At 40.1% G+C, this 26,502-nt stretch overlaps 3 protein-coding genes across 10 annotated transcripts in view; all 3 read right to left on the bottom strand.

Moving 5' to 3' along the window:
* Nucleotides 1-1,074: 1,074 nt before the first annotated feature.
* On the bottom strand, nucleotides 1,075-12,594 carry LOC121905875 (lysosomal-associated transmembrane protein 4B-like). Its single transcript, XM_042424428.1, has 7 exons — nucleotides 12,208-12,594; nucleotides 11,260-11,371; nucleotides 8,894-8,967; nucleotides 8,372-8,494; nucleotides 8,074-8,172; nucleotides 6,158-6,253; nucleotides 1,075-2,262 (listed from the first exon to the last, which is right to left on the bottom strand). Exons 1-7 carry the CDS (start codon nucleotides 12,307-12,309, stop codon nucleotides 2,182-2,184), a joined length of 687 nt encoding a protein of 228 aa, XP_042280362.1. The 5' UTR covers nucleotides 12,310-12,594; the 3' UTR covers nucleotides 1,075-2,181.
* Nucleotides 12,595-14,063: 1,469 nt separating this feature from the next.
* On the bottom strand, nucleotides 14,064-22,877 carry LOC121906296 (protein LYRIC-like). The gene is made up of 13 exons (XM_042425090.1): nucleotides 22,228-22,877; nucleotides 21,901-22,023; nucleotides 21,188-21,269; nucleotides 20,633-20,806; nucleotides 20,177-20,227; nucleotides 19,853-19,993; nucleotides 18,655-18,729; nucleotides 18,499-18,567; nucleotides 18,232-18,377; nucleotides 17,465-17,578; nucleotides 17,029-17,139; nucleotides 16,063-16,189; nucleotides 14,064-15,113 (listed from the first exon to the last, which is right to left on the bottom strand). The coding sequence occupies exons 1-13, from the start codon at nucleotides 22,555-22,557 to the stop codon at nucleotides 15,049-15,051; spliced, it is 1,608 nt and encodes a 535-aa protein (XP_042281024.1). The 5' UTR covers nucleotides 22,558-22,877; the 3' UTR covers nucleotides 14,064-15,048.
* Nucleotides 22,878-23,958: 1,081 nt separating this feature from the next.
* Nucleotides 23,959-26,502, bottom strand: part of ubr5 (ubiquitin protein ligase E3 component n-recognin 5) — a 34,431-nt gene continuing 31,887 nt past the window's right edge. For all 8 annotated transcript variants that reach the window (XM_042423387.1, XM_042423388.1, XM_042423391.1 and 5 more), the window contains 4 exons: nucleotides 26,313-26,426; nucleotides 25,971-26,115; nucleotides 25,749-25,834; nucleotides 23,959-24,707 (listed from right to left, as the gene is read on the bottom strand). In XM_042423387.1, coding sequence (XP_042279321.1) covers nucleotides 24,495-24,707; nucleotides 25,749-25,834; nucleotides 25,971-26,115; nucleotides 26,313-26,426 — 558 coding nt within the window. In that variant the 3' untranslated portion in view covers nucleotides 23,959-24,494. The remainder of the gene's footprint in view (nucleotides 24,708-25,748; nucleotides 25,835-25,970; nucleotides 26,116-26,312; nucleotides 26,427-26,502) is intronic.

Here is a 26,502-nt window from a genome sequence, read left to right as displayed (position 1 = left end):
TTGTTTAACTTTAAAAAACAGTATGTTTCTTCCAGATAATTTTACTCACTTTGATTCCTGATAGCTGAGACTGAACTCCTGAATATATCTTAAAATCCTCTTTAGATGTTTCATATGAAGATTAAGGTAGAATGGGCATGGAATAAGTAACTGTAAGGGGTAAACTAGTTGAATTTGAGTCAAAGTCAAGCTCTATATCTTGCTTGTACTCATCAGTCTGTCCATATATTAAGCGTTAATTTAATTTTAGGATTAATTTAGACAACTTAATCCCTCATTTTACAAATTAAAAGAAATTTTAGGCACTGAATTGAGACATTTAAGGGCCCTGACTTAGCTGGATCTTTGTGCACAACTCACAAGGTTTGTATTTGTTTGTGACATGTTTTATGAGACGAAAATGTGGAGACAATTATTTCTACCTGATTTTAAATAATATTTAAAAGTTCAGAGTCTGCATTTGTGCAGATTTGTCTGCTTATTCCTACAGTATAACCTGAATAATTCAAAACCATTTGAGAATAAGCTGTTATAAAGCCAGGATCTCACAGGGAAAACATATTTGAAGTCAAAGAGAAAATACCATTAATTCATGTTGTCAGACAGTCCAACTAAAAGCTACTGTAAAAGTCACATAACATGTAATTTTATGAGTGATGTTTGGATAAACTATCCACATCCCCAGTTGTGCAGCAGTTTATGGAAAGACCTGGTAAGGGCAGTCATCATTATTCCAACCACTCTGGGGGTACCTGCCCGCCACACAATGAACTTTTATACACAGCAGTCACCTCTTACAAATAGTTTCCAGGGCCACATCTGCCATTTCAGCTGAGGATACAGAGTCAGTGTCAGCAGTGCACATTTTTCTTCTAAATGATTCTAAATAACGCCCACATTAATAAGTATATGTTAAGTAATGTACTTTAAGTTTTCCTCAACTTGGTCCTCGGTACAAAAATGTGAGACAAAATATTTGAGTTCATGCTAAAGCTTCTACTTCATATGCAAACGAAACACAAACATCTGTTGGTGAAATTTTAATAGACAAATAAATGTCACATCTTTATTACAGCAGCAGTCCTCAGCTTTGACTTTTGTGTCCTCGCAGAATATTTTATGTCCAGGGAGCAGCTTGGCAATAACTGCATCTGGTGCAACAGACTTGCGTGTTTACACAGACCAGAAGCCCCATCAGCTTAATTGAAAAAACACACAGGGTCCATATTTATTGAGCTCCTGAACGTAGAGAGGCCCGATCTAGTCATTACACCAATTTCTCATGAGCAACTCATTCATCATGACTTCAAAGAACAAACTGATTCCAGATCAGTCTGCACTGTCAAAATAAATAAATAGCAACCCAAGACATTTCTCATCAATCAGTAGAAACACACAATTACATTACATTTAAAAGTTATGAAGGTCAACCAGCACAACTCAACACACAAGACGATTCTGTCTTCAGATGAATATAACAATAAAAGAAGGTGATATGTTCGATATACACTAGGTTGCTCTTTGATCATGTCAGAATACAGGCAGATGCATTTCTTTGGGAAACTTCCAGTCAAGATGACACTTCACATACTTTAAAGTGCACCCCATCAGAGAGAAAGTTATGAATGAAGGCAATCCAACCCTGATCACGAGCAGAGACAAACAGGAAACACTTGACGACTAGTCACGCATTACTGTGGGCAATAAAATCGTCAGTTTTTGAAGTTGTGCATAAGTTAATGTCTATCAAAGGTCGGATTCACAAAATACTATTACAGGTACACACAGAGCATAAAGAGAATTCATAAAAATATATATAATCTATCATCTATCAAACTTTCTAGTGCTTTCATATGTTATTTCACCCAGATCCAAATGCATAAAAATGCACATCATTTCTGGAATTATACTAACAGAGACGGGATGGATACATGGAAGAGTTACAGCAAGTATATGAGTTCATCAATAAATAACAAGAAGGGGTGAGAGGTCACGGTGGTGGTAGTGGTGTGTGAGATGGCTTTGTACGTGTCAGTGCATGCATGGTGTATTGTACTGTATGTGTGTGTAGCAACAATATATCCATGAATATACTGTACACTGGAGAGGCAGTGTGGTGCATACATTTTGCTGGGGTTTCATTATCAGCAAGGTCCAGTCAGCAGGATCCTGGGAATGTTTTCATGCTGTAGCAGTGGAGTAGGGTGGAGGAGCCTGCTTAGGCGGGATGCTGACACTGTCATCATACGGGGGTAGCAGCACCTGGAAATAAAGAAGGAAATGGAGAAAATATTATGAGCGCTTTTAATATTCGGCTTTACAAGACAGCAGGTGCAATTTAAAATCACTTGTGCCAAACTAAAAATTTGAATCACAGCATACATTATTATGGCCTATTATAGTCATTTTAGTTCTATCAGTGTCTAAACATGTTTTTGTTAAATTTGCATAATATTACAGCAGGTTTGGTGTAATTCCAAACAGAAGAAACAAACTATAAAACTGTGCTTTGGATTAAGACAAATATTCATAAGCCCAGAGAGAGAACAAATGGCATAGTAACCATCATGATTTCCTAATAAAGAGGCTAAACTGCAGGATTTTAACTAAATCTGATTATGTAACATGTGTAACACAAGTATGTAGGTCAAGGCAACAAGGCACATTTCATACACAGAGAGACTTCAATGGGTTGACACGAAGAACTTTGAGACTAAAACAATAGAATAAATCAGATGAAAAAATATTTAGCATAGTGCAGTGTAGTTTAGTGTAGCATACTAGCAGCTTGCAAAAGTAAGCGGTGAGTACTGCACCGCTGAGCTGATGGCTGTCCATGTGCATCACAGATAAGCCACAGTTTGTTATGGTTCTGTCCCAGTCTGGCTTTATGTCCCTCCACCAGATGCCCTCAGGCTTTCCTGCCTGTTTAAGACTGCACTTAGTGGGAAGAAGGACAGATGCACTTAAGTTGTGTTCATGTGAGTTCTGGGATGGTTTGTGCATGGTTATAATGTGTTTTCTGGGTTTTTTGGTTTTCTGTTTGTTCTGTGTTTCCCTTCTGTGTTCCTGTGCGCCACACCTGCCCTGCTTCACGCCTCGTTAGCCCTGCCCTGCTCCTTGTGACTTCCCAGCCTGTCAGCTCCTTTCTTATTCTCCTGTTCAACATGCACCTCATCCCCTCGTCAGTTTACTTTGTATTTAAGTCCTGGTTTTTCAGTCCAGTTTTGTTGGATCCTTTGTTCTGCTCTGCCTTGTTCTATATTCTCTTTCTGTTTCGTGCTGATCTGCCAGCTTTGTTTTGCCTGCATGAGTCTAAAATAAAGAAGGTATTCTTCAGCCTTGCTCTGCCTGCAGTCTCCTGCATTTGGGTCCACCTGTTCTGCAGTTGGACAACAGTTTCTGTTGGACAGATGTCCCTGCTCAGTGCTGAGTGTCCTGTTACTTGACAAAATGATTAACTGACTAATTTCCAAGGATTTCTGATGTTTCCCTGTTGGTTTGTGTTCCAAAAAGCACAAATGTTTCTGTAGAAATGCAGTGTTTTTATCACGATTGCTATAATAAACCTGTTCACACATCTTAACAACATTCACAAGAAAGTGTTTCCTTCCAACAAATGTGTGAATCTACACTTCCTCTTTCTCAGTTAATCAACATCAGCAGGAAAGCAAAGCTAACGCTGTGTGGAGTCAGAACATCTTAGGTGTGACTCAACACCCATTCTGGCTTTGCTGTTGACACCATGGCAAACAGGCTTGTCGGCCGTCTTAATGGTTCAGTTGACTTTGTATGCAACAACACCGTGTGTCTGACCAGCCTAACTCACATTTAAAATAATGAGTCACTGAGGGTTTCAGTCAATAAAGACAGGCCCAGTCTTTCCTTTGTGAAGATAAACCACTCTCATCTTTTAAGGAGTACTTGGTCATTAAATAATCAATAACCTTTAACAGACTCTATTGGTGAATGGTTCCTTCTACACAAATCAATATGTGTATGTGTATATTGAACTGAAGTGGCCTGTCACTGACAGAAATAAAAAGCTGGCTGATGAGGGCTGCAGATCCAACAGAAATGTCTAACAGAGAGGATATACAGCCATTCAAATATTGTAATTACTACACCTCATTATCATGTACTTCTTTCAGTCTCAGAATGGGGCTTTTTATTGTTCTACTGTTGTTGATCAGTTAAAATGCAAAGCAATGGCGAAGAGTCTCACAAGTAATCCTTTGTTCCAATACCAGCTAGAAAGTTTGAAAGCCGGAAATCTCAAGAGTGCCTGACTAATTAATGGTTGAATCATCACCTATATCAACGTCATTCAGAGAAATAAATCATCTTTTTTTCTATGAGGACTTTTAAGGGTCACTTATTGTCGGAAAAAGCACCTAACTGTGTAGGTGTGAGTGTGTACGTCCAGGAATTCGACTCGTATGGAATGCATTAGTGGACCCTTGACACAACCACAGTATAACTGATGTGTAGCCATGCAAGCTGCTAACCAAAAGCCACAAACCTGCCTGCAGTCTGTGGGAAGGACCAATTGAATATGCCTGGCTCTGATTGAAAAAGCATACCTGCAGAGGTGAAGCTAACGTCAGGAAATAAAGGGGCAGGCTGCAGGTTCTCTGGCACTTTTCACTAATGATGTCAGTTTGTTTGGAGAGCGGTCTCCTGTTTTTCTCTTTACAGCTCAGGTGTTTTACACATCATGAGCCTGTGGAAGTCTCTGTTTCTTAAAAGACCCAAAACATTACATTAAGCCATACAGTGTATATAGCTGTTGAGTGTCATGAATTGTTTCCAATTGTGTGGAATGTTACACTCAGAGGAGTCTTAAGCTGCAGACTGCAGAGTACAGATTTCTCAAAATACCTGTGAAAGCCGATGTACTGCAAGATCAAATATGGTCTCAAGGGGAAGCCAGCTCCTTGAGAGTTCATGTTGAAAACCAAAAATATTCGCTTTTTCCTCACAACTGCATTTTGCGATAGTCAAAACAAGTCATTGGTGTTTTTACAGCCTGATTTTTCTTCTCCTTTCTGTCAAAGTATAAGTACAGTAGTTATAATAGGTGTGTGGGCAGCAGGCGCTGTAGCAGCCAGACCTGAGCAACAGGACACCACAGTTCTCTTACTGTACTACTACTGTGCCTCAGCCACCGTCATAATGGCTTCGCCAGCATGGCTCCTCATCTCTCCTTCTAACTCTGATCATCCATGCATACTAGCCTGTGTAATATCTGCTCTGATAGCCCAACTTTATACTTCCTTCCTCCCCCAACATGATGACTTTACAGTTGCCATGATGGCCGGAGCAGAGGAAGCCTACACAGACGATAAAAAACGTGACTTGCGGTCTGGAAAGAATAAGGAAATCATTTTTCCACAGCATTTGTTTTGTTTCCTTTGGAAGAAGAATAAAGCAGAAAATCAAGATCAGGTCTTGTTTTATGTTGGCTCTCTAAATGAAAATATAGACATAAAAGGCAGTATAATGGACTGTGAATATGGTAGCAATATACATACATTATTACTCACACGTACAATGCTGCTTTTTAAACTTAATCTGATGTGTTCATTTTATATGGTGAACCTCTACATTTCATTAATATCCGCTGACTTGTAAATCATTCGCTTGGCTTGTCGGACATTATAATCTGTTGCGAAAATATTTATCTTATAGTTAACACTGACAGAAGTATTTGTTCAGCTGCACACGAGGAATGTCTGTATTATTGGCGTTGAAGTGAAAGCCCTCAGACATCTGTTGAGCTTTCTAGAAAGACGTTGAGTTAACAGCTCATTGGAAAATGTTACTAGCATTCACACAGGTGGTCTGACAGGAAGAAAAGGTAGAAAAGTCCTTTTTTTTCTACAGTTTTACTTAACCGTAGTGTGATTTCCTAGAAAATTGAACAGCTAAACAGAGCATTGACTCAGCCCGGTGTCAATGTTCTTCCATCTTTTGTTTAAAGAATAAGTCTGGTGATAATCTATATTTTTTGTCTTATTCCTCTATGCTGTAGAGCTCCATTGTTGTCCAAATACTATTAAAAATCACAGCATTACACTGGGTGACATGTTCCTTCATTACCATGAACATGAGCACTGTAGTTTATTTTGAGTACAGATTATCCAACGTGACTTACCGTTGTGTCATTGGTTGTAACATAGAGCAGGATTTCAGAGGTGCCTCGGCCGCTTACGTATCTGTAGCAGTTCCACACACATGCTATCAGGTAAGCCTGATGTCAAACAGAGTGAACAAAAACACAAATTAGAATTGTGAACAGCATAAAGTCAATATCCAATATGATCTATTATTCAGCAAATCAATAATACTACATAGGTTATGGTAATTAATAAATTCAGCCAATTTATCATATGAGTATACTTGTCTTCACATCGCACATAGCTGGTATTTTCAAGCACAGTTCCAACAGTACTGTAGTTTCAACAAAATCTGCTTTTCCTCATTATTCTGCAAATGAATGTACCAAGGTGTTCTAAAATATAATTAGGTCATCTGGTCCGCAGGGAAGCTGTGATGTAACATTTATGTCATGTATTTTCTGCACACCAGCAGACACAGATGGCACCATGACAACATAGTGTCCTGCACACCATGTCTCATTGCGTTGGAGAGACTGTCCTGTCCAAACACACTCTCACTAACAGAGGTTAAACTCGGAAAGAAAACCACATAAAATATAAGTAATAATCCACTCTCTCACTTGTTGAATGCAGATTCTGTTTTCAGGTTAAATCTGAGGGTCATACATCACTTCAGGGTACCAAAAACCCCAGTTCCTGTTGTCTTCTCTCATCCAGGAACAATCTGGCTCTCAGCAGGCAGCTTGCTGCTGGAACTCCCCGGCCGAACACAACACCATCTGCTACAGCCACTAGCATCGAATAAACCTAGAGCTCAAACTTCTATAATAACCCAATTAAGAAGCCCCTTAAAGCTCTGGCAGCTAAGTTATTTTAACAGCCTCCGCAGGAATCTGCAGAAAGCCATTTGCTGCAATAGAGATCACTCAATTTACCTCACATTCCAACGTAAATGATACTGACACTGTGATAATGATGCTGATTGTGCAAAGTGAATTACTGCATCATCCTGAAATGACTCCAGACACCACTGCTGATACAAATACAAACTCTGAGGGAATATGAGGTTTCAAGTCAGAAAACTCTCTTATCTATGTTAATACAAAATATATTATTGTGTTATCAACGGCTGCAGTTAAAAGATGTTTGTCTTGAAATCTCAGACTTACATTGGTAGTTATAAAATACTAATATTTTTGGTTGTTGGCAGAGTTGCATTATAACCACAACAACCAACATCCAGAGACATTTCACTTAAAGCCAAAAATGTAAATGTCATGGTGCTAGGATCACCACAGTCAGTATGCCTCATCTTCTGGGACCATAAATGTCTGTACAAAATGTTGTGACAGTGAACAGTTGATGAGATATTTCAGTGTGCACCAAAGTGTTGGGCTGACTGAGATATTGCCGTCATTAGAGCCACACCACTAGTTTGGCTAAAGACTGATTGAACAAGTAATTAGTCACTGTGATATTAAATTGTTCCAGTAATGCAGAAAGGCCAACAGCATCAAACCAAACTTAGTATTATTTCTACTGTCATCAGTCAGAAATATTTTCATCAGCCTTTTTCACAGAGGACATTGTGACACGTCACAGTTGTATTGTACTGGTAATGTGAATGCTTGCTCACTGTCACACTGTCATGGCTTACTGGGACACTTCAACAGAGCAGAGCCATTGTTAATGATATTAGTAACACTTGTGCTTTTCCTACTGTGACAACTAAAAATGACTGCTGTGAAAAAGGTCAACTGGAACTATGATTCAACACGTCTTGTACTTTTTGAGGTGTCTGTTCCTCAGGATTGGTCAAAGCAAATTCATTTTCACCCCACTTAAGTCAATATAAAGCCACATCTGCTCTAAGAAAATGTGTTGTGAGCTTAGCAGGCCTGCAAAAACCTGCTGCAGAATAAAAACATAAAAGAAGGGAAGCAAACTTTACCTTGAAGCCGAGAATACAGCCAATAAAGAGCAGCACGATGAGGACCAAGCACACATTACTGAGAGCAGCGATCTCCTCTTTGTAGGGAAAGTTATCAGGCTGCAGAGGGGTCAGAAAGAGTTCATTTGAGGTTACAGAGTACCACTCATTAGACAGTAAAGGCAGCTGTGGCTGTGCATCGATACTGACATGTGAGATGATTGAATGGCAAGTGCTTTTGAAAAAACCTTTGTGAACTGCAAAAAAAGTCAGTGACACCCTATTAGGTGTCACTGACTTCACTTGAGAGGTTTCTTACCAGTTGCTGCAGGTAATCCTGTATCGTGTTCGGGTAAACCACAATGCTGACAGCGACCAGGGTGTTGAGAGCAAAGTCAAATATTTGGTAGCAGAAGAATGGGATGATCCAGGCGGCACGCAGCTGAAACAGAGATATCTGTTTTAGGTATTTAGGATATTTAGGATCTGAGAGCAGAGAATCAAGCTGAGCTCTTTAAGCAACTCTCTGGACATAAATCAGAGCTTGAACTAGGTTGCAGGGAGATTACAGTGTGTTTGAAATAATAAAACAGGAGAAGACTCTAAAAATAGCTGCAGTTTATGTGCATAAAAGCAGTAGAATGGTGCCCTTCAGCAACATTTTCACCGTAGCTTGCAACATTAATAATCATTCAGTCTGACAATCACTTCACTTCCATCACAACACCTGCTCTAAATGACTGTTATCTAGTTGAGTTCCACCTCTGCAGTCTGACTAACACAATCATTGTATAAGAGTGCAGAACATTTTGTTTAAAAAACAAATAAATCATTAGTTTACCTTGTATGCACCATATGTTGCCATCCCACATATGAGTATCATCAGCAGAGAGATCGCTGAGGCAATGCACATGTCTGGATCAGAGAGAGGTGTAGTCATAGTGAGTGTAAGGTCACTTTGATAAAGGCAGGTTTAATTCCAAGTCAAAAAATGTTTACAACATCATGTCTGGTTGATCCGCATAAAAAAATGTTTTTAAGATAAATGACATGCTGCATCTGTCAACCAGACAAGGAATTAACCTCTACTATGTGATTCGCTACAGTACATGTCAGCCTGACCTCATATCAACTCAAAATAACAGAACTAATCATTCTGTTACATAAGGATGACACAGGGCAGAATTAAAATACATGCAGCGATACAAGGAAAAGTAGTTTATTCAGTGGCAGAACATTTGTGTCCTGTGACCCATTAAAATGCCATGAAAATAGATTCTATTATGAACTGATCATGAATATTTAGCACCTCTGAGCCACAGGATGAATCATGTTTTCTCATAAAAGAATTTGACGCTTTCCCAGAATATAATTTAGCTGCATTTCATATGTGGGGGCTGAATCAGGTCTTTGGAAAATCAAACACCAATTATTTATACAAACCAGTATGCTGTCAATAGGAGAAACTTCGCCTAGCATCAAAAGTCGATTAAGTTTTCCACCTGCAATAACAGATTTTTTGGGCCACTTGAGAGTAGTGACACATTATCACCTTTTAAGTTGATATGACAAACTTGTTAACAAAAAGTTGCCTGTTTACATAGATAAAGAGAAACATTAGCATTCGTTTGGTGCAGTGATTCTGCCCACCTGATGAATGTAACTCCAATATTCTCCTTTGAGCTCTTTTTTTTGGTTTCCACCATAAATAATATCCGCTACCTTTGTCTGTCTGAAGTCTGGTGTTGGGCAGGTTTTATACAGTGGGGATTTTTAGAGCTTGTTTGCTTAAAACAGCTGCTGAGAGTGGTGAGAATGAACCAAAAAAAGTTGTGGGCTGTAAAACCAAAACAATGAGCTAAATGAAGCTATAAAGCTAGCATAAAAACTGCACGGGGACTAGCTTTGTTTAATTTGTACACAAACAGAAATGTAAAGATGTTAGATTTGAAGTGTTGATAGGTGTATTTGATAACTTTGGAAAGAGACACACCAGCTCTTTTCCACTGCTTTCGGTCTTTATGCTCAGCTAAGCTAATTGCCTCCTGACTATAGGCACCTCCAAATAAACATATTTCCCTTAAAGTCAAACTATTTCTAATTTCAGTTAGTGTGACATGGAGCAATAAATCCAACATTTTGTCCCTCCAGTGTTCATCAACAACAGAATAGCAGGGTAATAGCAGAGCACTGTTCATTACCTTACAGGCTTATTCTTTCATCCTATCTATCTGTTTTGAATATTTGATGCGCTGCTGAACAGGCTTTGATGCTGTTCTGAATTATATTTTTGAGCCAATGCACCAAAAATGATGACAAGTGCCTTTGTCAACAAAGGCGAGATATCAAACACACACTGAGTTATTTGGCAGGAAAAGCATCAATAAGGTCCTGAATCACTTGCAGTTGATTATCATATTTATTATTCAGTGAAATCAGCTGCATATCTCCGACCCATATGGAGTGACAGAAGCATAAAAAGTAAAAAAAAAACACACAACAACTGTCACTTCAGCTGGTTTCTTGTCAGACATGATCATTCTGCAGTGCTGAAACAACCGAACCACATTACAGTGTTTCTTGATCCTACGAGAGGGAGTCGTTTTTCAGGTCAAGTGTGGGACTAATGCAGGGGTGGCAGCAGCTGGCCCAGCCTGCAGTAATGGATCATCGGACAGCCTAATCTCCTGGAACTGGGACAATACAGTCATTCCCAATCAGAGGCTACCAGCAGCTCACATTGTGGCCCGCCTCCAGTCAGACTGTTCCAGTGTACACCTGGTCTGTTAAGAAGGCTTTTCAAATGCTCTGCACAGATGGACATTGGGCGTGCATGTCTGCGGTGTTTGATTTAAAAAGAGGTCCTGACCATCGTCTGGACAAATGTGTGAGGTCCCTCTAATAACATAATAAATCCTTCTATTAATCAGTTGACAACACAATTGAGCCTATGAGCCCGCGAGAAGAGATTAAGTCATCTGTCACAGTCAATTGTCGGGGATTTAGTTTCAGATACAACAGAGGCACTACAGAGGCTGATTTCTAACAGGAAAAAGCTGCTTACTGAACCACATTAGATGTGATTATATGTGAGAAAATCAGTAAATATATGACAATACAAAATACATAATGTAGTCCTGTCCTCTCCAAGCTAGTTTACAGCTCTGAGCTATCTACTGTAAAACACTGGCCTTCTGGGCTACTTACTGGCGTCATCCATGACATCCAGGTCATTGGCCAATTCAGCGCTGGTCAGGTGGTATTGCTCAGGATCACTGAGCGCTGTGAGCAGGATGAGTAACACCACGGCATTGATGAGCTTAAGGACAGAGAACATATGGGCAGATAAAGGCAACAATATGGATGAGCAGGCGGCGGGCAGTGTGTCATTCTGTCAGCTGACGTGTAATGAATTCATCATGAGATGCAGGAAAAATAAGGAAATATTAATCTTTATATACTCTGACTTTCTTCAGGTAGTGGCTGTAGAAACCACAAAGATGATGATTAAGCCTAGAGATAGTGTAGTGATGTTAAACGTGTATATCTACTGTAAAACCTCTAAGTCCAGGCACATACAGTACAGAAGCCTTTGTTTTGGTCTGGCCGGTGCAGCTCATTATGCAGATGACTCATACATCCCCATTGATCAGGTGAATGTAATGGAAAATTCTCTGCAGTCAATAGGCAGCCTGACACAAAACCTGCTACCTGAAGAGGCCCGCTGCTAATTTATTCATAGGGAGGACAGAGGATTTTTCCACATGTGGTGTTTGGTTTAGTTAACCCTCTCCTGCTGCATGCTCACACTGACAGACTGGTGCATTGAACACAACTGACAATTCATTCATTTTCAACATTTAGATTTGAATGACACATAATCAAGGCAACATAGTTTTCATTCAGTCCAAAAACAAATTTAACCTTATGTTAATTTAAGATTTGTTCTACTTTTTTCTATATTCGCCTCTACAAGTAAATAAACTAAAAGAAGATAAATAATCATAAGTAGAATCAAGATGTTTATAATGATGAAAAACACACAAAAATGCAGATTAGATCATAAAATATCTGAATATATAATGAGTCGTTTCTGATGAGGTCATGTTTTCCCTGATGGATGCAGTGAGTGACAGACAGATAGGCGGTGCTCACCATGTACCAGACGCCCAGGATGATGGTTCCTGTGCGGACATGGCAACACAGACAGCAGCTGGTGGAGTACCAGCGGTCCCACGGGGACATCATCATCATCATCCTGCCTGTTGTGTGTGAAGAGGAGAGTCCGCTGTCCCAGCTACGTCCGCTCCGCGTCCGTCCTCCGCTGAGGAATGACGAACAGGATCCGCCTGCCTCTGACCTGTCCGTTACTTATCACCGTGAGCAGCTTAACGGAGCGGAGCGGCCAGCGTCAAGTCAGCGTTAAGTCAGCGTCAGGTAAAATATAACTTCCGGATTCAAAATAAAACCCCGATAATAAACTTGTGTTGTGTTTTCATTTGTAGCATCAAGTGTAACAAACATGTTTATTATGGGACATTAAACAACTGTGTCTTTGGGCAAAATGACATTTTCCTATTCTTAACTAGATGCATTGCAGATATGGGATCATATGTCCTCCATTTGCAGTAGTGCATCCCATAATATGCTGCATGTGATGCATTTTTCCCCTCCTCTACATGTAGCATTATGACACAGGCTGTTAAACCTGTCTGATTCAGAAAAGTATAAAGATGGAAATTACACACTAGGTTGGTTTGAATGGTCTATTACAAACCATATTTGTCTCATTCATCATCATCATTTATATTGGCATAGATTTCATTATAAGAGCTGCCTGCAACAATGAAAATGCTGACTGATTTTTCAATAAATCAATTAATCATTTTGTCTATTAAAACAAAGCTCATAATTTGCCAGAATCCAATCCTTCATATTGCTTGTTTTGTCTAAAAAAAACAAATTTTCATCAACTATAATATACCTGTGACAGCAGCAACAACAGTAGCCTAATAACTGCAGAACAGCAATAAGTCTTTCATATCTAAAAGCTGGCACCAGTGTCTGTCTGGCTGCTCTAATTAACTACTTGATTAATTGATTACTCATTTCACCTCTACTATTAATTAATCTAACTGGTATTTTCTTGGTTAATTGTTTAATCTATAAAATGTCACAAATGAGATGACTTATATTGCTTGTTTTGTATCACATGAAACCAAAAACATTTTTGTTGGCCATTTTTGCTTGTAAAATGATATATAATTATCAAAAATAGTTGCAGCTTTTAAGTCAATCAGCTAGTTGTTTTAGCTTTACATATTGTCTAGTCTTTCTCTCAACACATGAAAAATGTCCAGCGTAGGCATCAAAGGTCACCTCAGTTGTAAAAGGGGTGATGCAATGTTGACTTCTTAAGACCAGTATTACCAGTAGTGATGGTTTGACATTACGCGATTATTTTGACGTCAACATCTTACTTCCGGTATTCCTCTCATCATCTCTGGCAACTTAACGCAGCTGAACAGCGACTCACTGCGTCCTGCTCACAAACACGGGAGCGTGTGACAGATGAGATAGGATCAGATCCGGTGATGTAACCCGTCATTTCCAGAAAGTTACAGAGAGGAGGCTCAAATTAAGTACTTTCAGTCCAGAAATTACAGGTCGCACATTTAGACAGTCCCATAGCACTGTTTACATATTCCTCCTCCTTTAGTCTAACTATGACGCACTCCTCTTTTACGGATTTCCCATGAAATCATGAATTATATTAATGGCCTAATCTTTGTTCTTTTCAATTTCCTCAAGGGCAGCTGGCAAGCCTGAAGCTTCAACCTGACAGCTCATGAAAATCTATTTGTACTGATGATTAAAATCATTTGAGCATTAGATTTCTTTGAGTGACAGCACAAATGACCTGCCTGGTCACTGTCATCCTGTCTCATTAATCTTCACGCAGTAGTGGCTTAGTGACATAAAAAAAAAAATCCTTGCAAAAGAAGCCTGAATATAGAAAAACTGGCCTTTATTTAGTCTTTTTACATATGGCTTTAACTTTTCTTTTATTACAAACAGGTTTTACAAAAGGTTCTGAAGACTTTTGAATCAACCACAGGTGGAAAATCATGAAGAGGTTGATGACACTGCAATGGTACATCTATGATCAGAGGCTCCCACAATGCTCCGGCCACAAAGCAGTCACAGATAGTAAAAACAGCAAGGAAACAGTTGTCTCGACACACCGCAGCACAACATCAGACATGGGACAAACCAGATGGAGTGAATCAGCTGAAATGTTTCGTCGTCACACGTAATAATGCAACAAAAAAAAAAAAAAAAATACAGAGCAGACATGATTCCCTTTTCTGCATCCTACGATGCTCATGTCTCCTTTAGGTCACAAATGTTTACACCCTGTTGAGCCGTAACCGCTGACATTGAGGCTGCTGTTGAAATAAACATTTGATCTGTCCGCTCTTTTCTCGCAGCGGCGCTCACTGTACCATCATGGCCCACAAATGTTAAGAGCAAAATAAAAGACTGCAAAGCAAAGGCCAGGTCAACATCACGGCCCAGTGTTGGGGTGACCTGATGCATGTTGACCGTTTTCATTCTCTACACAGTAAACTCCAGTCGTTAGCCACCACAACATCAAATTTCTAAACATGATCAGTATTTTCTACGTTTCTAATTACTACAATAATGCTCCTTCAATCAGTTATTTGATTCAGTGGAATTAGAAGACAGAATCAGAGTATCAAATGCATACTGAAAAATCATTAACACCGCATTAGATTGCACTGCATCTAGGTTCAGTTTTCAATGATCCACCGGCTGACACTCGACCTGCTTAAAAGTTGGTTTCATTTTCCAGACAAGTTTTAAGGTAAGTCCATCATGTAGACCTTAGCTCAAAGTTCTTCTCATAAAAGGTGTTGCATAAACAGGATATGAAGTCTTTTGCATACAGAGGTCTGCAGAGTGGACTCGGTCTCATGTCTCTCTCCTTGCCTTCTTCTTCTTTGCTGGCTTGGGCGCTTGGCTCTCCTCAGGTTTTTCTGTGGGGGGAAAACAAAAGAAGGAGATGAGTCACACAACTCTAAACATGTGATTCTTAAATTAGTTTTCAAAGTTTTTATAAGTGATGAACAAGCTGTTTCAAGTCAGCAGGGTCACGCATCCCTTTGGCTCACTGCTGAGAACAGATTTAATGATTTTATCTTTGAACTGTAGGTGTGGATGTGAAGGTGGTGAGGATGAGTTGAGAGCAGGTGCTGTGATGGCTCAGACGCCTCTGTTAAACATAATGCTAGCCCTGTGGGCCTAATTCAGATAAATGACGTTACCTGATTGTTCCTCCGAACCTTTGTTATTAACATATATCCCCCTTTTAAAAAGATAACACAATAGGGCCCTACATTAAGTCAGTGCTAAGAGCTGACTGGAGATTTGAAAATATGACTACGTAGTGTCTTATAAATAAGTCATTTATTCAACACACATTTAAAAAAAAAAAAAAAAAAAAAAAAAAAAAGACTACCAGCTATCACTACCAGACTAGTTGGATGGACGACAATGAAGAAGAAATACAAGCAAAATAACCAGCCATGAGCAGCTGCTGTCCAACTCTTCATGTCTGCGCTGGAGACACAGAGATTTGACAGTCACTTGTGTTGTAGCTGAGTTAGCAGCTCAATACGTTCAAAAAAAGAAAAGAAAATGAAGGAAATCCCAGATGCTTGGCTGTTAAAACTGCTTAAGCTGTTAAGATGCCATAATGTTAAACTGACCATCAACACAAAAGTAGTGGTTAGACACTGTAAAAGACGGCTGATGTGGAAAGACACTCAGAATTCATGGCTCAATAAAAAAAAAAGAAAAAAAGAAGATTATAGACATTTTAAGGTGTATCCCTGAGAAATATCGTGAAGCTAAATTGCTCATTGTTAAGTAGTAGACTGTGCTCTGGATGACTTTGTATTGCATCTGACAGACTGCTGTGATTACTTTGTTGTGTTGGAGCAGGAAGGTTGTTCTGCTTGGCAGTGGGCTCTCCATCGGTTGGCTTCTGTGGCACTTGTGTGACAGGGGGTTTCTGGGATATGTTGTCCTTCACTGGTCGCTCCACTCGCGCCTTAAAAAAAAAAAAAAAAAAAAGGAAACAGTTAGTAGTAAGATAAAGTAAACACTCTACAGATATTGAGCATCATCAATAAATATCTGATCTTGTAAAATGTCTGGTGTAACTGGTGAACACCAGTGTTGTCACTAGGGGTGCAACGGATCACAAAACTCACGGGTCACAGATCGTATCACAGGGGAAGACAAATAAAACTTTGCTTTCCATATATTCTGTAAAACACTTGGAACTTTTGCCCATGGTCTTAAATGAAAACAACATTCAAGATGTTTAAATGAAATCCTAAAATATATAAAATGTTCAAAGCTCAATTGTTAAATTAAATAGCAATATGAGGCCTGATACCTTCCTCTTTTAAACATGGTAGTGAATGAAACAACATTCTGTGTCCACATCATCAAAACTTGATGATAACTTACAAACATGAACACACGTCTTGTCCTGCAGCTTGTTGAACGAGTCAACAAACAAACATGAACCGGGGAAAAGTGCACCGCTAATGTCAGTTAACAGCTAGATAGCTAATTAGCTGCTCAGCTGCAGCACATTGAACAGCATGTAAACATAGCTGCAGATGTCACTTCAGACCCGTTAGATGCTGGTTTGGTCGTTGCTCTTCAAAATCCCAGTTAGTGACGTACTGTCTGTCCATGAATTGTGCTTACAGCATTTTGTCTTAAATGAGACATTAAATTTTGCAGTTACTCCGCGGTTCACATGCGTGCTGAACTGTGGGGGGCGATCCGTACGGATCAACTACGTTCTGTTACACCACTAGTTGTCACGAGTGAACCGGTAGGAAATCTTCCTCACCGTGGCATCCCTTCACTGACCTCAACAGCAGCTGCTTTGACAGGCTGGACGGCAGCAGTGTTCTCCTGAACAGGTGCTGGCTGCTTCTTCACCGGGGCTGCAGGTGCCGCCTCCTTCTCTGGCACCTCGCCCTGCACAGGAAACAAGGACACAAGCTGAGTTTACATCAGGCTGACAAGACAATTCATGGTAAACTTTAGAAATGTGAATTAGGTGAACTTCAATCAATAAGCTTCCTGAATGTCAAACATCTACCAGAAAAATGAAACGTCTTTCATAGACGTTAGTCAGCATTTAGCAACAACATGTCATTATTGGATTATATAAGTTAGATGCATCCTGTAATATATCAAAGTACAAACTGCCATTTAACCATATAAATAGTGTGTGATTAGCAAATTAATTGCTTCCATTTCTACACTCTGTGTGTGGTTCTGTGTATTCTGACTAGCTGACCTGTCCTGCTCCTCCCTCCTCAGCAGCCTTCTTCTTCTTCTTTTTCTTCTTTTTAGTTTTAGCTGCTCCATCAGCGGCAGGCTCTCCCTTGTCCTTCTCATCCTCATCATCGTCCTGAGAAACAGATAAAAACATGACTCAGAGACAAAACAGGAACAGACTCAAGAAAAAAAAAAAAAAAGACAGAGTAGACATTATGTCAAATTTCATCATTTCCAGTAATAACCCTTAACTCTGACCAAGAACTCTGGAAACTAAGCTTCAGAAGGGACAAAGGGAGAGTTGGGTTATGCAGCATATTTATAGCTACTATGTGTGGTGTTTAAAAGCTCTTACTTTGACGCCATCTGGTGGTCATATCAAAAAAGACACAGTGGCAAACAGCAATGCAAGCCCACTATAACTAAATTATGTTAGTATTTTGCAGCTATATTTTCATGCAAAAATATCTGCCATGAAAAGCGTTTAAGTCTGGTCTGTCCACATCCACAAACTCCTGAGAATTAATAAACGTGTGTGTGGGTGTACTGTGGTTGTGCAGGGGTTGTAATATTCTGAAATAAAAGAACAAAACAACATGTGTGTGTGTTCAATCTAAAGTGTTGAGTCACTTCTATGAGCTGCAGAGTGAACAGTAAGGAGAAGAACCAGGACAGCTGTCCTGAGGCCTGAGCCCAGAGGAGTTATCTATTACTGGATTGTTGTTTTTTAAAGTTCTAGTTACCTCCCATAATGCTCAGTTTTCACACAAGCCTGTGTGTACTTACAGCAGCGGCACTCAGCAGATTAACCTTAGCGGGCTCAGGGAGAGGCTGCTCCTGAGCGTGAGCGGGCACCGGGGTGGGCTCTTCATAGTTGCCCCAGGCTTCAGAGGGGGCGTTCCAGTCAGAGCTGGGGTCGACTGAACCACCGTCTGAAAAACACGACGCGTCGGAGCCAGAAAACGATTAGAGCAAAGAAGGATCGCTGTGGCTACAAGGTTAAGTAAAAGGTTAGATTAAGTGGACAGATGAAAGTTAATATATCATCCTTACTGAGTCCAGACCACTCATCATCCACTCTGGGCTGATTGAGCCAGGGCAGGTCACCCACAGGCTTGGGCTCTAGAGACATGAGGGACAGTAACTCAACTTGCTGCACAGGAAGTCAAGTTAAACTTCAATCATTAAATCCATTTACTGAATACTTACCGACTCCCAGTTTGGTGAAGGACACCAGATTCAGATCTGTTGTCTGCATCCCCCTGTCAATCACGGTCCACGACTCTACAACAAACACATTCCACAGACGCTGAGACATCACCGTACAACACAATTAACTAGTGATCGACATAAATAAAGCAATTATCAATCAGTGAAGTGTGTTGATGAGGACTGATTAGGTTTTGTATCGCTAAAAACATCCGTTCCCTAATTGTTCAGACTAGTGTTATTTTTAGCTCCTTATTTAAAGGATAATTATCTTTTCCCCTCCAACCAGAGATGTAATTTTCTAGCTTTTGACACGATGTCAATCAAATCTGATTGGCCTTTTGTTAGTCACGGTAGGAGCTGAGAAAATCCAAGCAGTTTCTGAGTTGTTGTTCATGTTCAACTGGAGTAGACTTTTCTGTAGCTCTAATCTAACACTGAAAATTCTTGCCTGGAAGAACTTTAACTTCAGGTTAGGTTCATCTAATAAAAACTAAATTAAATAAGAGACTTAAGCAAACACAGCCTCATTTCATCAAACTTTCAAAATAACAGAATGATCACTGTTCAGGGTTGTCTAAACTTTGCTTCAGTGTCAGTGAGGGGCAGACTGACTAACCATGATCAAAGAAAATATGAATAAATGAATCTCAGTATTTACTTGATTTTAAAAAGCCAGTTCTTCTACTTTGCTAAAATTTTTACGGAGAGGTGGTGAATGAGAACAGAGGAGTGGAGCTAGATTTACTCTTCCAAAAAACATAATTAGACAAACTCTAAACTCTATGGATGCACCACTCCTATGTTTTCTCTTCCAAGACTCCAGATACCTAAACTCAGGGTTTTGGTGGAACACCAATGTGATTTATGGTAAAAATGCTATTTTTTTGTTTTCCTATTTAACTACACATCACCTAATAACTATAGATATGTTTCAAATATATTTTTCTAGGAGGTTTATAAGGATTTTATAACAACAGTCCCTAAGAGACAATGTTTAAAGTGGATTAGTCACATCTGTCCAAGTCTTGATCAGTTTATTACCATCGCTTTCAGTGAATCCAATTAGTGCCACACTAATATAGTTTTTAAAACAGCTGCTGAGATAGAGGTTAGCAGGCATTACTAATTGCTTCATAAAATAATAACACTAATGCAACAACCAAGCAGTTAAGCAGCAGAGTTGTAATATTTTTACCATCGATCTCCGCCCTCCACAGTGACGCTGGTTCTCTACTGGTGGTCCAGGGGCCCGTCTTTGGAGCGGCAGTGAGAGAAGGAACCTTAACCGCCATGTCAGTCACACCAGCGGCCACTGGTGCCGCTTCGCTGCTGTTAACTAACACCAAAGCAGAAACATTTGATACTCAGCCAGAATAAACACAGATCAGGTTAGCAACACATCTAATACTGGAGTTCCCAGAGCAGCATGTGAACTTATGATTAACTGAACAGACCAAAGATGAGAGATCAGTGCTCAGGGTGTCAAGCAATGTGTGGAGCTTTTTCTGTTGATAAGTACCTTGAGCTACAACAGCCTCAACCTTCTCTGCCTTCGCTTTAGTGGATTCTCCTGAGAAAAAAAAAAGGATTGAAAAAGGTCAATATATGCCAAATGCACCTTCCATATCAACCTGTTTGTGAAGCACATTCACACAAACACTTCAGGGAAAACTCACTTGAGACTCTATGAAAGTCCCCTAATGCTTGTATTTATAGTCTGTCTTGTCAACAAGAGACCAACCAAACACAAAAACAGCCTATGCAGAAACAACAGGCAGAGATAGACAGATCTCTCTCTAGATGCCAAATTAGGCTGTTTATCCAAGATGGTCTTGAGGGTCCGCCCTTTGTGTGCATGTACGCACTCAAGAAACACAAAACCTTTGCAAACTCATTCCCTCCTCACAATTTTAAAGCGAAAGAAGGAAATCACAACCTAAATTCAAATATACACATTTTAAGAGTTAAGAGAGACCTTTTTTCTTCTTCTGGCTGGCAGGTGGGGGGGCTGCAGAGGCCTTGGGCTGCTCTGGGGGAGCGCTCACAGGTGTGTTCCCTCCTCCCGGACTGGCAGAGCCATCACTGGAACTCTTGTCCTTCTTGCGTTGCTCACGCTTCTCCTTGTTGCTGACCTTGGTCTCCCATGTGCCTGAAAAGTAACATTGAGTGCGGTTTGGAATTAGTTGCAAAATACCACAAAGGTTCATTATGGGATTAGTGGGGAAATATAGTATGGATTAGGCAGGGGGATGAAGGAATGGATGCAGAAACTGTTCAAATACAAACTCAATAGATTTAGTTGGGAAAAAAAGAGGCTGAGACTGGCCCCATTCTCAACGCAATAAGTCAGGTATAAAGCAAGTCTTTAACCCAGGTCGCATTCAAATTCATTACAGAGTTAAGTAAAAGCAATGATGTGGTTACTGAAAATGTTGGCACAATAAATAAAAATGAATGAAAACAGGACTCCGTTCCCAGACACGACTTTGACCTAAAAAACTCAATTATAGTGTGAGTCATAATATTTTACCTTCTTCTGGTTCTTTGCCATCTGCAGTCACTGTCTTTGTCTCCTTTACAGTCTGTTTGGCCTTCTTCTTGGACTTCTTTACCTAAAAGAAAAGAAATAAAAGGGCAAAGGGGAGAAGAAAGAGCCAGTTTATAACCAAAGAAACCTAATTATTACACTGTGCTGAAAGAAATGTTGGAATGGCACTATGCAGCACATATGATTTCATCTCCAAGAACTGCAACTGAGCAAGAGACCCCATGCTTACTGAACCACAGACAGTCCATCAAATCAGCATGCTCAACCGATGTCTATTTATAAGTGCAACTACATACACTGTCCAAGACTCCCTAAATCTGTTACATTCCCTTTTTGTAAGCACTATTTCCATCTCTTGGTGTCTGCACAGTTAAGTCTTCTGACTCCGGTGCCATTAGGACCACAGTTTGTGTTGCTTTGTGGTATCCGGAGAGTAGTATTAGATCAAACGCCACACCTTGTACTGCTTTGAGCCAGGAGTCTTCCTCTAGGATTTTGCTGCATCTGCAAGTTAAAAAGTGTAACCTAACACTGGCAGCTGGTCTGGTTGCATCATTGCAGGGTGACAGTGGGAAAGCGTGGAGTTTTCCCCAACTGCTTTTCATTGAAGAGGACCCCAAAAATAATGCGACTTATGTGCAACCCCTTACAAACACAAACAGGCCACATCCATCACAAAAGGTATAGCACATTACCTCTGAAGCCTTGTCAGCCTTGGCTTCTGGTGGGGGCGGCTGGTGATGTGGCACCACTATCTCTTCCGACACTATGGCGTCTTCCTGTGGTTCGGCAACTGCTCTCCCATTAGGCTGGGATTTCTAAGAAGGACATGTGAAGTTAAAATGAAGCGGGCCATAACAATTTTCAGCTGTGTTACAATATATAAAACCACCTCAAGCCACTATAGCCATGTCGAAAACTAGCAACTGGCTTCAACTGTCACTGGGGCGTTAGCTTGACAGCTAGCCTCGCTAACGGCGAGGTTATGAAGAAAGGAAAGGTTTAATTCAGCTGATACATACCTTTTCTGCCTTCTTCTTCTTTTTCTTCGGCTCCTCTGATTTGACAGGTTTACTGGCACTTCGCTTTATTTCTACGCCGTCATCCACGGGGTTCACGGCAGGTGATTTCTTGAAGAGAGCCCGGCAGGCGGAGGCCCACAGGGCGAACATCAGCACCAGTCCAGTACATGCCGCTAAGAGGATCACCCATGGCGGAATGAGCTCCGGCTTCAGTCCCAAATCCACGCCGAGTTCGGAGCGCAGTAGCCCCAGGCCTTTAGACAACAGCTCATTCAGACGAGCTGTAAGCAGCTTGACCTGCTGGGAGGCCGCGTCCTGCCACGGTTCCATCTCTATTGTTTTGTCACACAACAGGCCGGTTAGTCACGCTTTGCTCGCCGCTATTAGCTGCAGTGCTAGCTAAAAATAACGGAACGACTTTGTCATGATGGAAAACAATAAATTCACTCCCTCCTCCGCCTGCAACATCGGCCTAGCTAGACAACTAGCTAGCTAGATAAATCTTGTAAACTCTGTGGTAACAAACTAGTTAGCCAGCAAGCTACCTAATATCATCGTAAAACAATATACCACCGTCGGCTGACCACCATGGATCTACTGTGGCCGCCAGTGGAGCAGGTTCACCTCATATGGCTCCGTCTGCGCTGGAGGAGAAGTGATGCCTTCAATGACACTTGTAAATTACAGTTTCCGGGTTGTAAACCATAGATGCAAATTGTAGAAGTCTGATTAATACTAATGAAAAACAATGTCAACGAAATTAATTGTTTTGGTAGATACTGTTATTTTAAAGATAACGTATTTACCAGGTGTTTAAGAGGCATGGAAGTACTTTATATTTTATTTAACAGCATTTGTTGCATCGTATTATTGCTATTTGTTGTTGACAAGACAATAAATATCACTCCGACATTCCGGGTGTCCTATAAAGTCTGACTTTCAGTCTAATTAACTGAGTACGCTAAATTCCTTTTTTGAACAAAGTCATTTGAAGGCATCAAAAACGGGCCGTGACAGCTCCAAATGAAATGGGCGGGGCAATGACTGCTCTCATATGCTGATTGGCTAAAAGTCTCGGTTCAAAAATGTTCCAGCCCTACTACATAAGTAGCAGTGGTGATTGTTTTTAGTGTATTTTGTCAAATGCCGTGAGACAGTGTTGCACTTACTCTGTGGTTTCTAATATTTTATAGCCATACATGGATTATTTTGGAACACTTTGTGAGCTTTTTCTTTTATATTTTATGTAATGACTCCCTCACTCTACAAATCTGAGGCAAAACTGTAAAACACTACTACTACAAATCATGATACTAACTACAGTATTACCCAGTAATCCAAAAATTCCTCCAGGTAAACCCTATCAGATATGTAACATGAAATTAGCCTTTTAACATTTAAACTGGTGGTGGTGGGTTTATAAATTAATCCACAAAACGGTAAATTTGAGACACCAACACAAACTTTTGTTTGTACTAGTCATACCACAGTATTTTACATATATCAAGCCTTCAAGGCCACCTCTATTTCAGCTCTGGAAAGCCTTATGTTTGGTACATAGTGACAATAGGATATGAAGCTGTGCAGTGAGATTCACGTTATTCTGTGATTTTATTCCCATAATGGAGTGTTACTGTTCCTTTGTCACAGGTATGCAGCCTCTTCTCACAATAATGTAACATGTACTCCCCACCACTTCTAAAGCACTGAAGAAAATCAAGACTGGACAACTTATTTGCATCCAAGTTTATTTTGAAATTCCCTACTCCCCCTGTACAAGAAAAAAAGGACTTTCCACAAAGGCAGCAGTGAACTGTCAGTGATAGTACTTTTCTAGGGAAGGAAAAAAATTATAATCACAGTGTCTTCTTTTCTTCTTTTAAATACTACTGCTGTCATCTTTGGCTGGGTTTCGGCAGACAGCTTTCTGTCAGGCCAAATTCCTTGTAAGCAAAGGTTGAAGCCAATAGAGCGGAGCTGTGGGCTTTACATTTTACAGTGCCAATGCAGGAATGTTCTGGACTGTATACCTCTTCTTCATTAACACAAAAGAAAAAAAACAATAAAAATTGAAATAAAAATAACAAGCTGTTTGTGTTCACAACACAAACAAATATTACCGCCTGGGGAGATAGCGACAGTATGTCGAATTTCATAAAATTGTATAGACAAAAAATAAATCTACAAAAATGGAGCTAGGTAAATATTACACAACAGTAAACATGTTTTTCTTTTTTTCCTTTTTTAAACTCTTTTCTGTCGAACCTCTACACAAAACCAAAATTCTTGGTCTTAATGGCTAGCAGGAGTTTCTGTTTGAGTATCTGTTTTGAAGAATAGAGTGGCACGTAGAGACGTGAGATGCAGGTATTGGCTGTGGGGAGGTGCTGGTCGTCTGGAGGCCGGATGGTGATGGAGGGCATTGGCTGAAAGCCCTCCTCGCTGGCTGGCAGAGACGGGCTTGAGGTCCAGAAGTACACCTGAAGACACAGAAAATAATCAGTCACATTAGTCACCACTGTATTCAAATTTTACAAAACATTTGTAATGTTTAAGTCCTTGTTTGGGCAACAAGAGAGAGAGAGAGAGAGAGGCTTCGAACAAGACTCAGATTACTGAACATGTTCTCACTCTTGGGTGCAGTTCACAAGTCCCAGTCATGACAAACTAGACTAAAAGCTGCAAGATGCAACACTTCCACCACCTTTTCCATCACATGCATGTCACTACTGCTAAAGGCATTTTCAGTGCTTGAAGTGTATTTTACTTGCACATACTGTTCATAAAAATAAGGTTGACACCATAGAAAGAGTTTCAAATAATCTTTATATCTATTTTTTAGCTCCCTGAAACATTTGCTGTTGGTGAAACGATGGCAGAACAAAAAAAAGAGAGAAATGAAACAAAGAAATGAAACTTAACTGAAACATTAAACTGCTCTTATATTGCTCATTTACCATTTTGAATGTACAGTTTCAACAGATGTAACCATTGCAGACTAAAGTGGAGGTCGTGTGTAAGACGGTTGTGCAACAACATGTCAGCATAACATGCCTGCACTAAATAAAGGTTAGGAGTCTTACAGCCCCACTAGTGGCCCCTAAAAGCAACAAAACCAGACTGAAGTGGTTTGGACTGACTGACTGACAAAGCACTTCCTTGAATGAAGGTACTTATGACCTTGCACTTTTGCAAGCAGGGCTATAAAAAAAAGACAAGCACTTGGCAAAAACAATAGATTTACTGCAAGATTTATGGGACAGACGTAAACAGACAAAAAAAAAAAAAAACATTACTGTAAAACAAGAGATTGTATACAATAAGCAAGTCAGTAAAGTATATGAGACATTTTTATTGTTTCCACAGTTTTAGAAAGAGATTTAAGGACTGATGTGGCTAAACTCATGGAGTCTTGTGGATTGTTCTTCAGCATTGGAACCATGTAAAGGAGAAGGCTCTGCATGATTAAAAGGTTTAAAATAGCAGCTTTTGAAAGATAATTACAATGAGAAGAGACTTACCAGATCTTGCCTCTCAGTCATGCTCATCTTCTCGACTATGGACCAAAACCAGCGTTTAAACTGCAGTAGTTTGTCAGCATTTTCCCCTGTTGGATGAAGAACAAGTCTTTGCTTACTATATTAAAGCAATAATGTACAACAGTTATTCTTTCATTACTGAGTAAATGCAGGAAACAGAGATATGACAGGACAATGGGACAGATGCAGACAGAGCAGCCGTACCAGACTCGTCATTGAAGGAGGTAAAGCTAATGAGCATCTGGACGTTGACTTCTCCACAGCCGTTGACCAGCAGCCTGAAGTCCTCGGCCGTCAGGTCCTCCAGGGCGTTCTTAGGAAGAACATCCAGCAAACCCTTCCTCATCGCCTTGGAGGGACATAGACATAAGTCATAATTGGTGTGAATACACACTTTGGTGATATTTGTCACAAAAAATATTAGTATGTGTTCCAAAAAATGGACAGACTTTGAGTTAAGGTTTGGTAGAACACTAAAATAAAATATCTGAGTATTCACAGCCAAGTAAAGAAAGCAACATTTTTTTTTCAAAGACTTTAACTCACGTGGAGAGGCTGCTCAGCCACCACCAGCATTCTGTGCTCTGCGTACTTCCTCACATACTCGTACACATTGAGGGGAGTTACTGGCATGTTGACCCCACCAGACAGAAGCTCCACCTGAACCAGGAAGAACACAACATCAACAAACAATGACATGAACAGAAATGTCAGAGTACATATTCATTATAAATCT

Source organism: Thunnus maccoyii, chromosome 10, assembly GCF_910596095.1.
Source record: "Thunnus maccoyii chromosome 10, fThuMac1.1, whole genome shotgun sequence".
NCBI classification, from domain to species: Eukaryota; Metazoa; Chordata; class Actinopteri; order Scombriformes; family Scombridae; genus Thunnus; species Thunnus maccoyii.
This window is presented reverse-complemented; position numbering and strand designations above follow the sequence as displayed.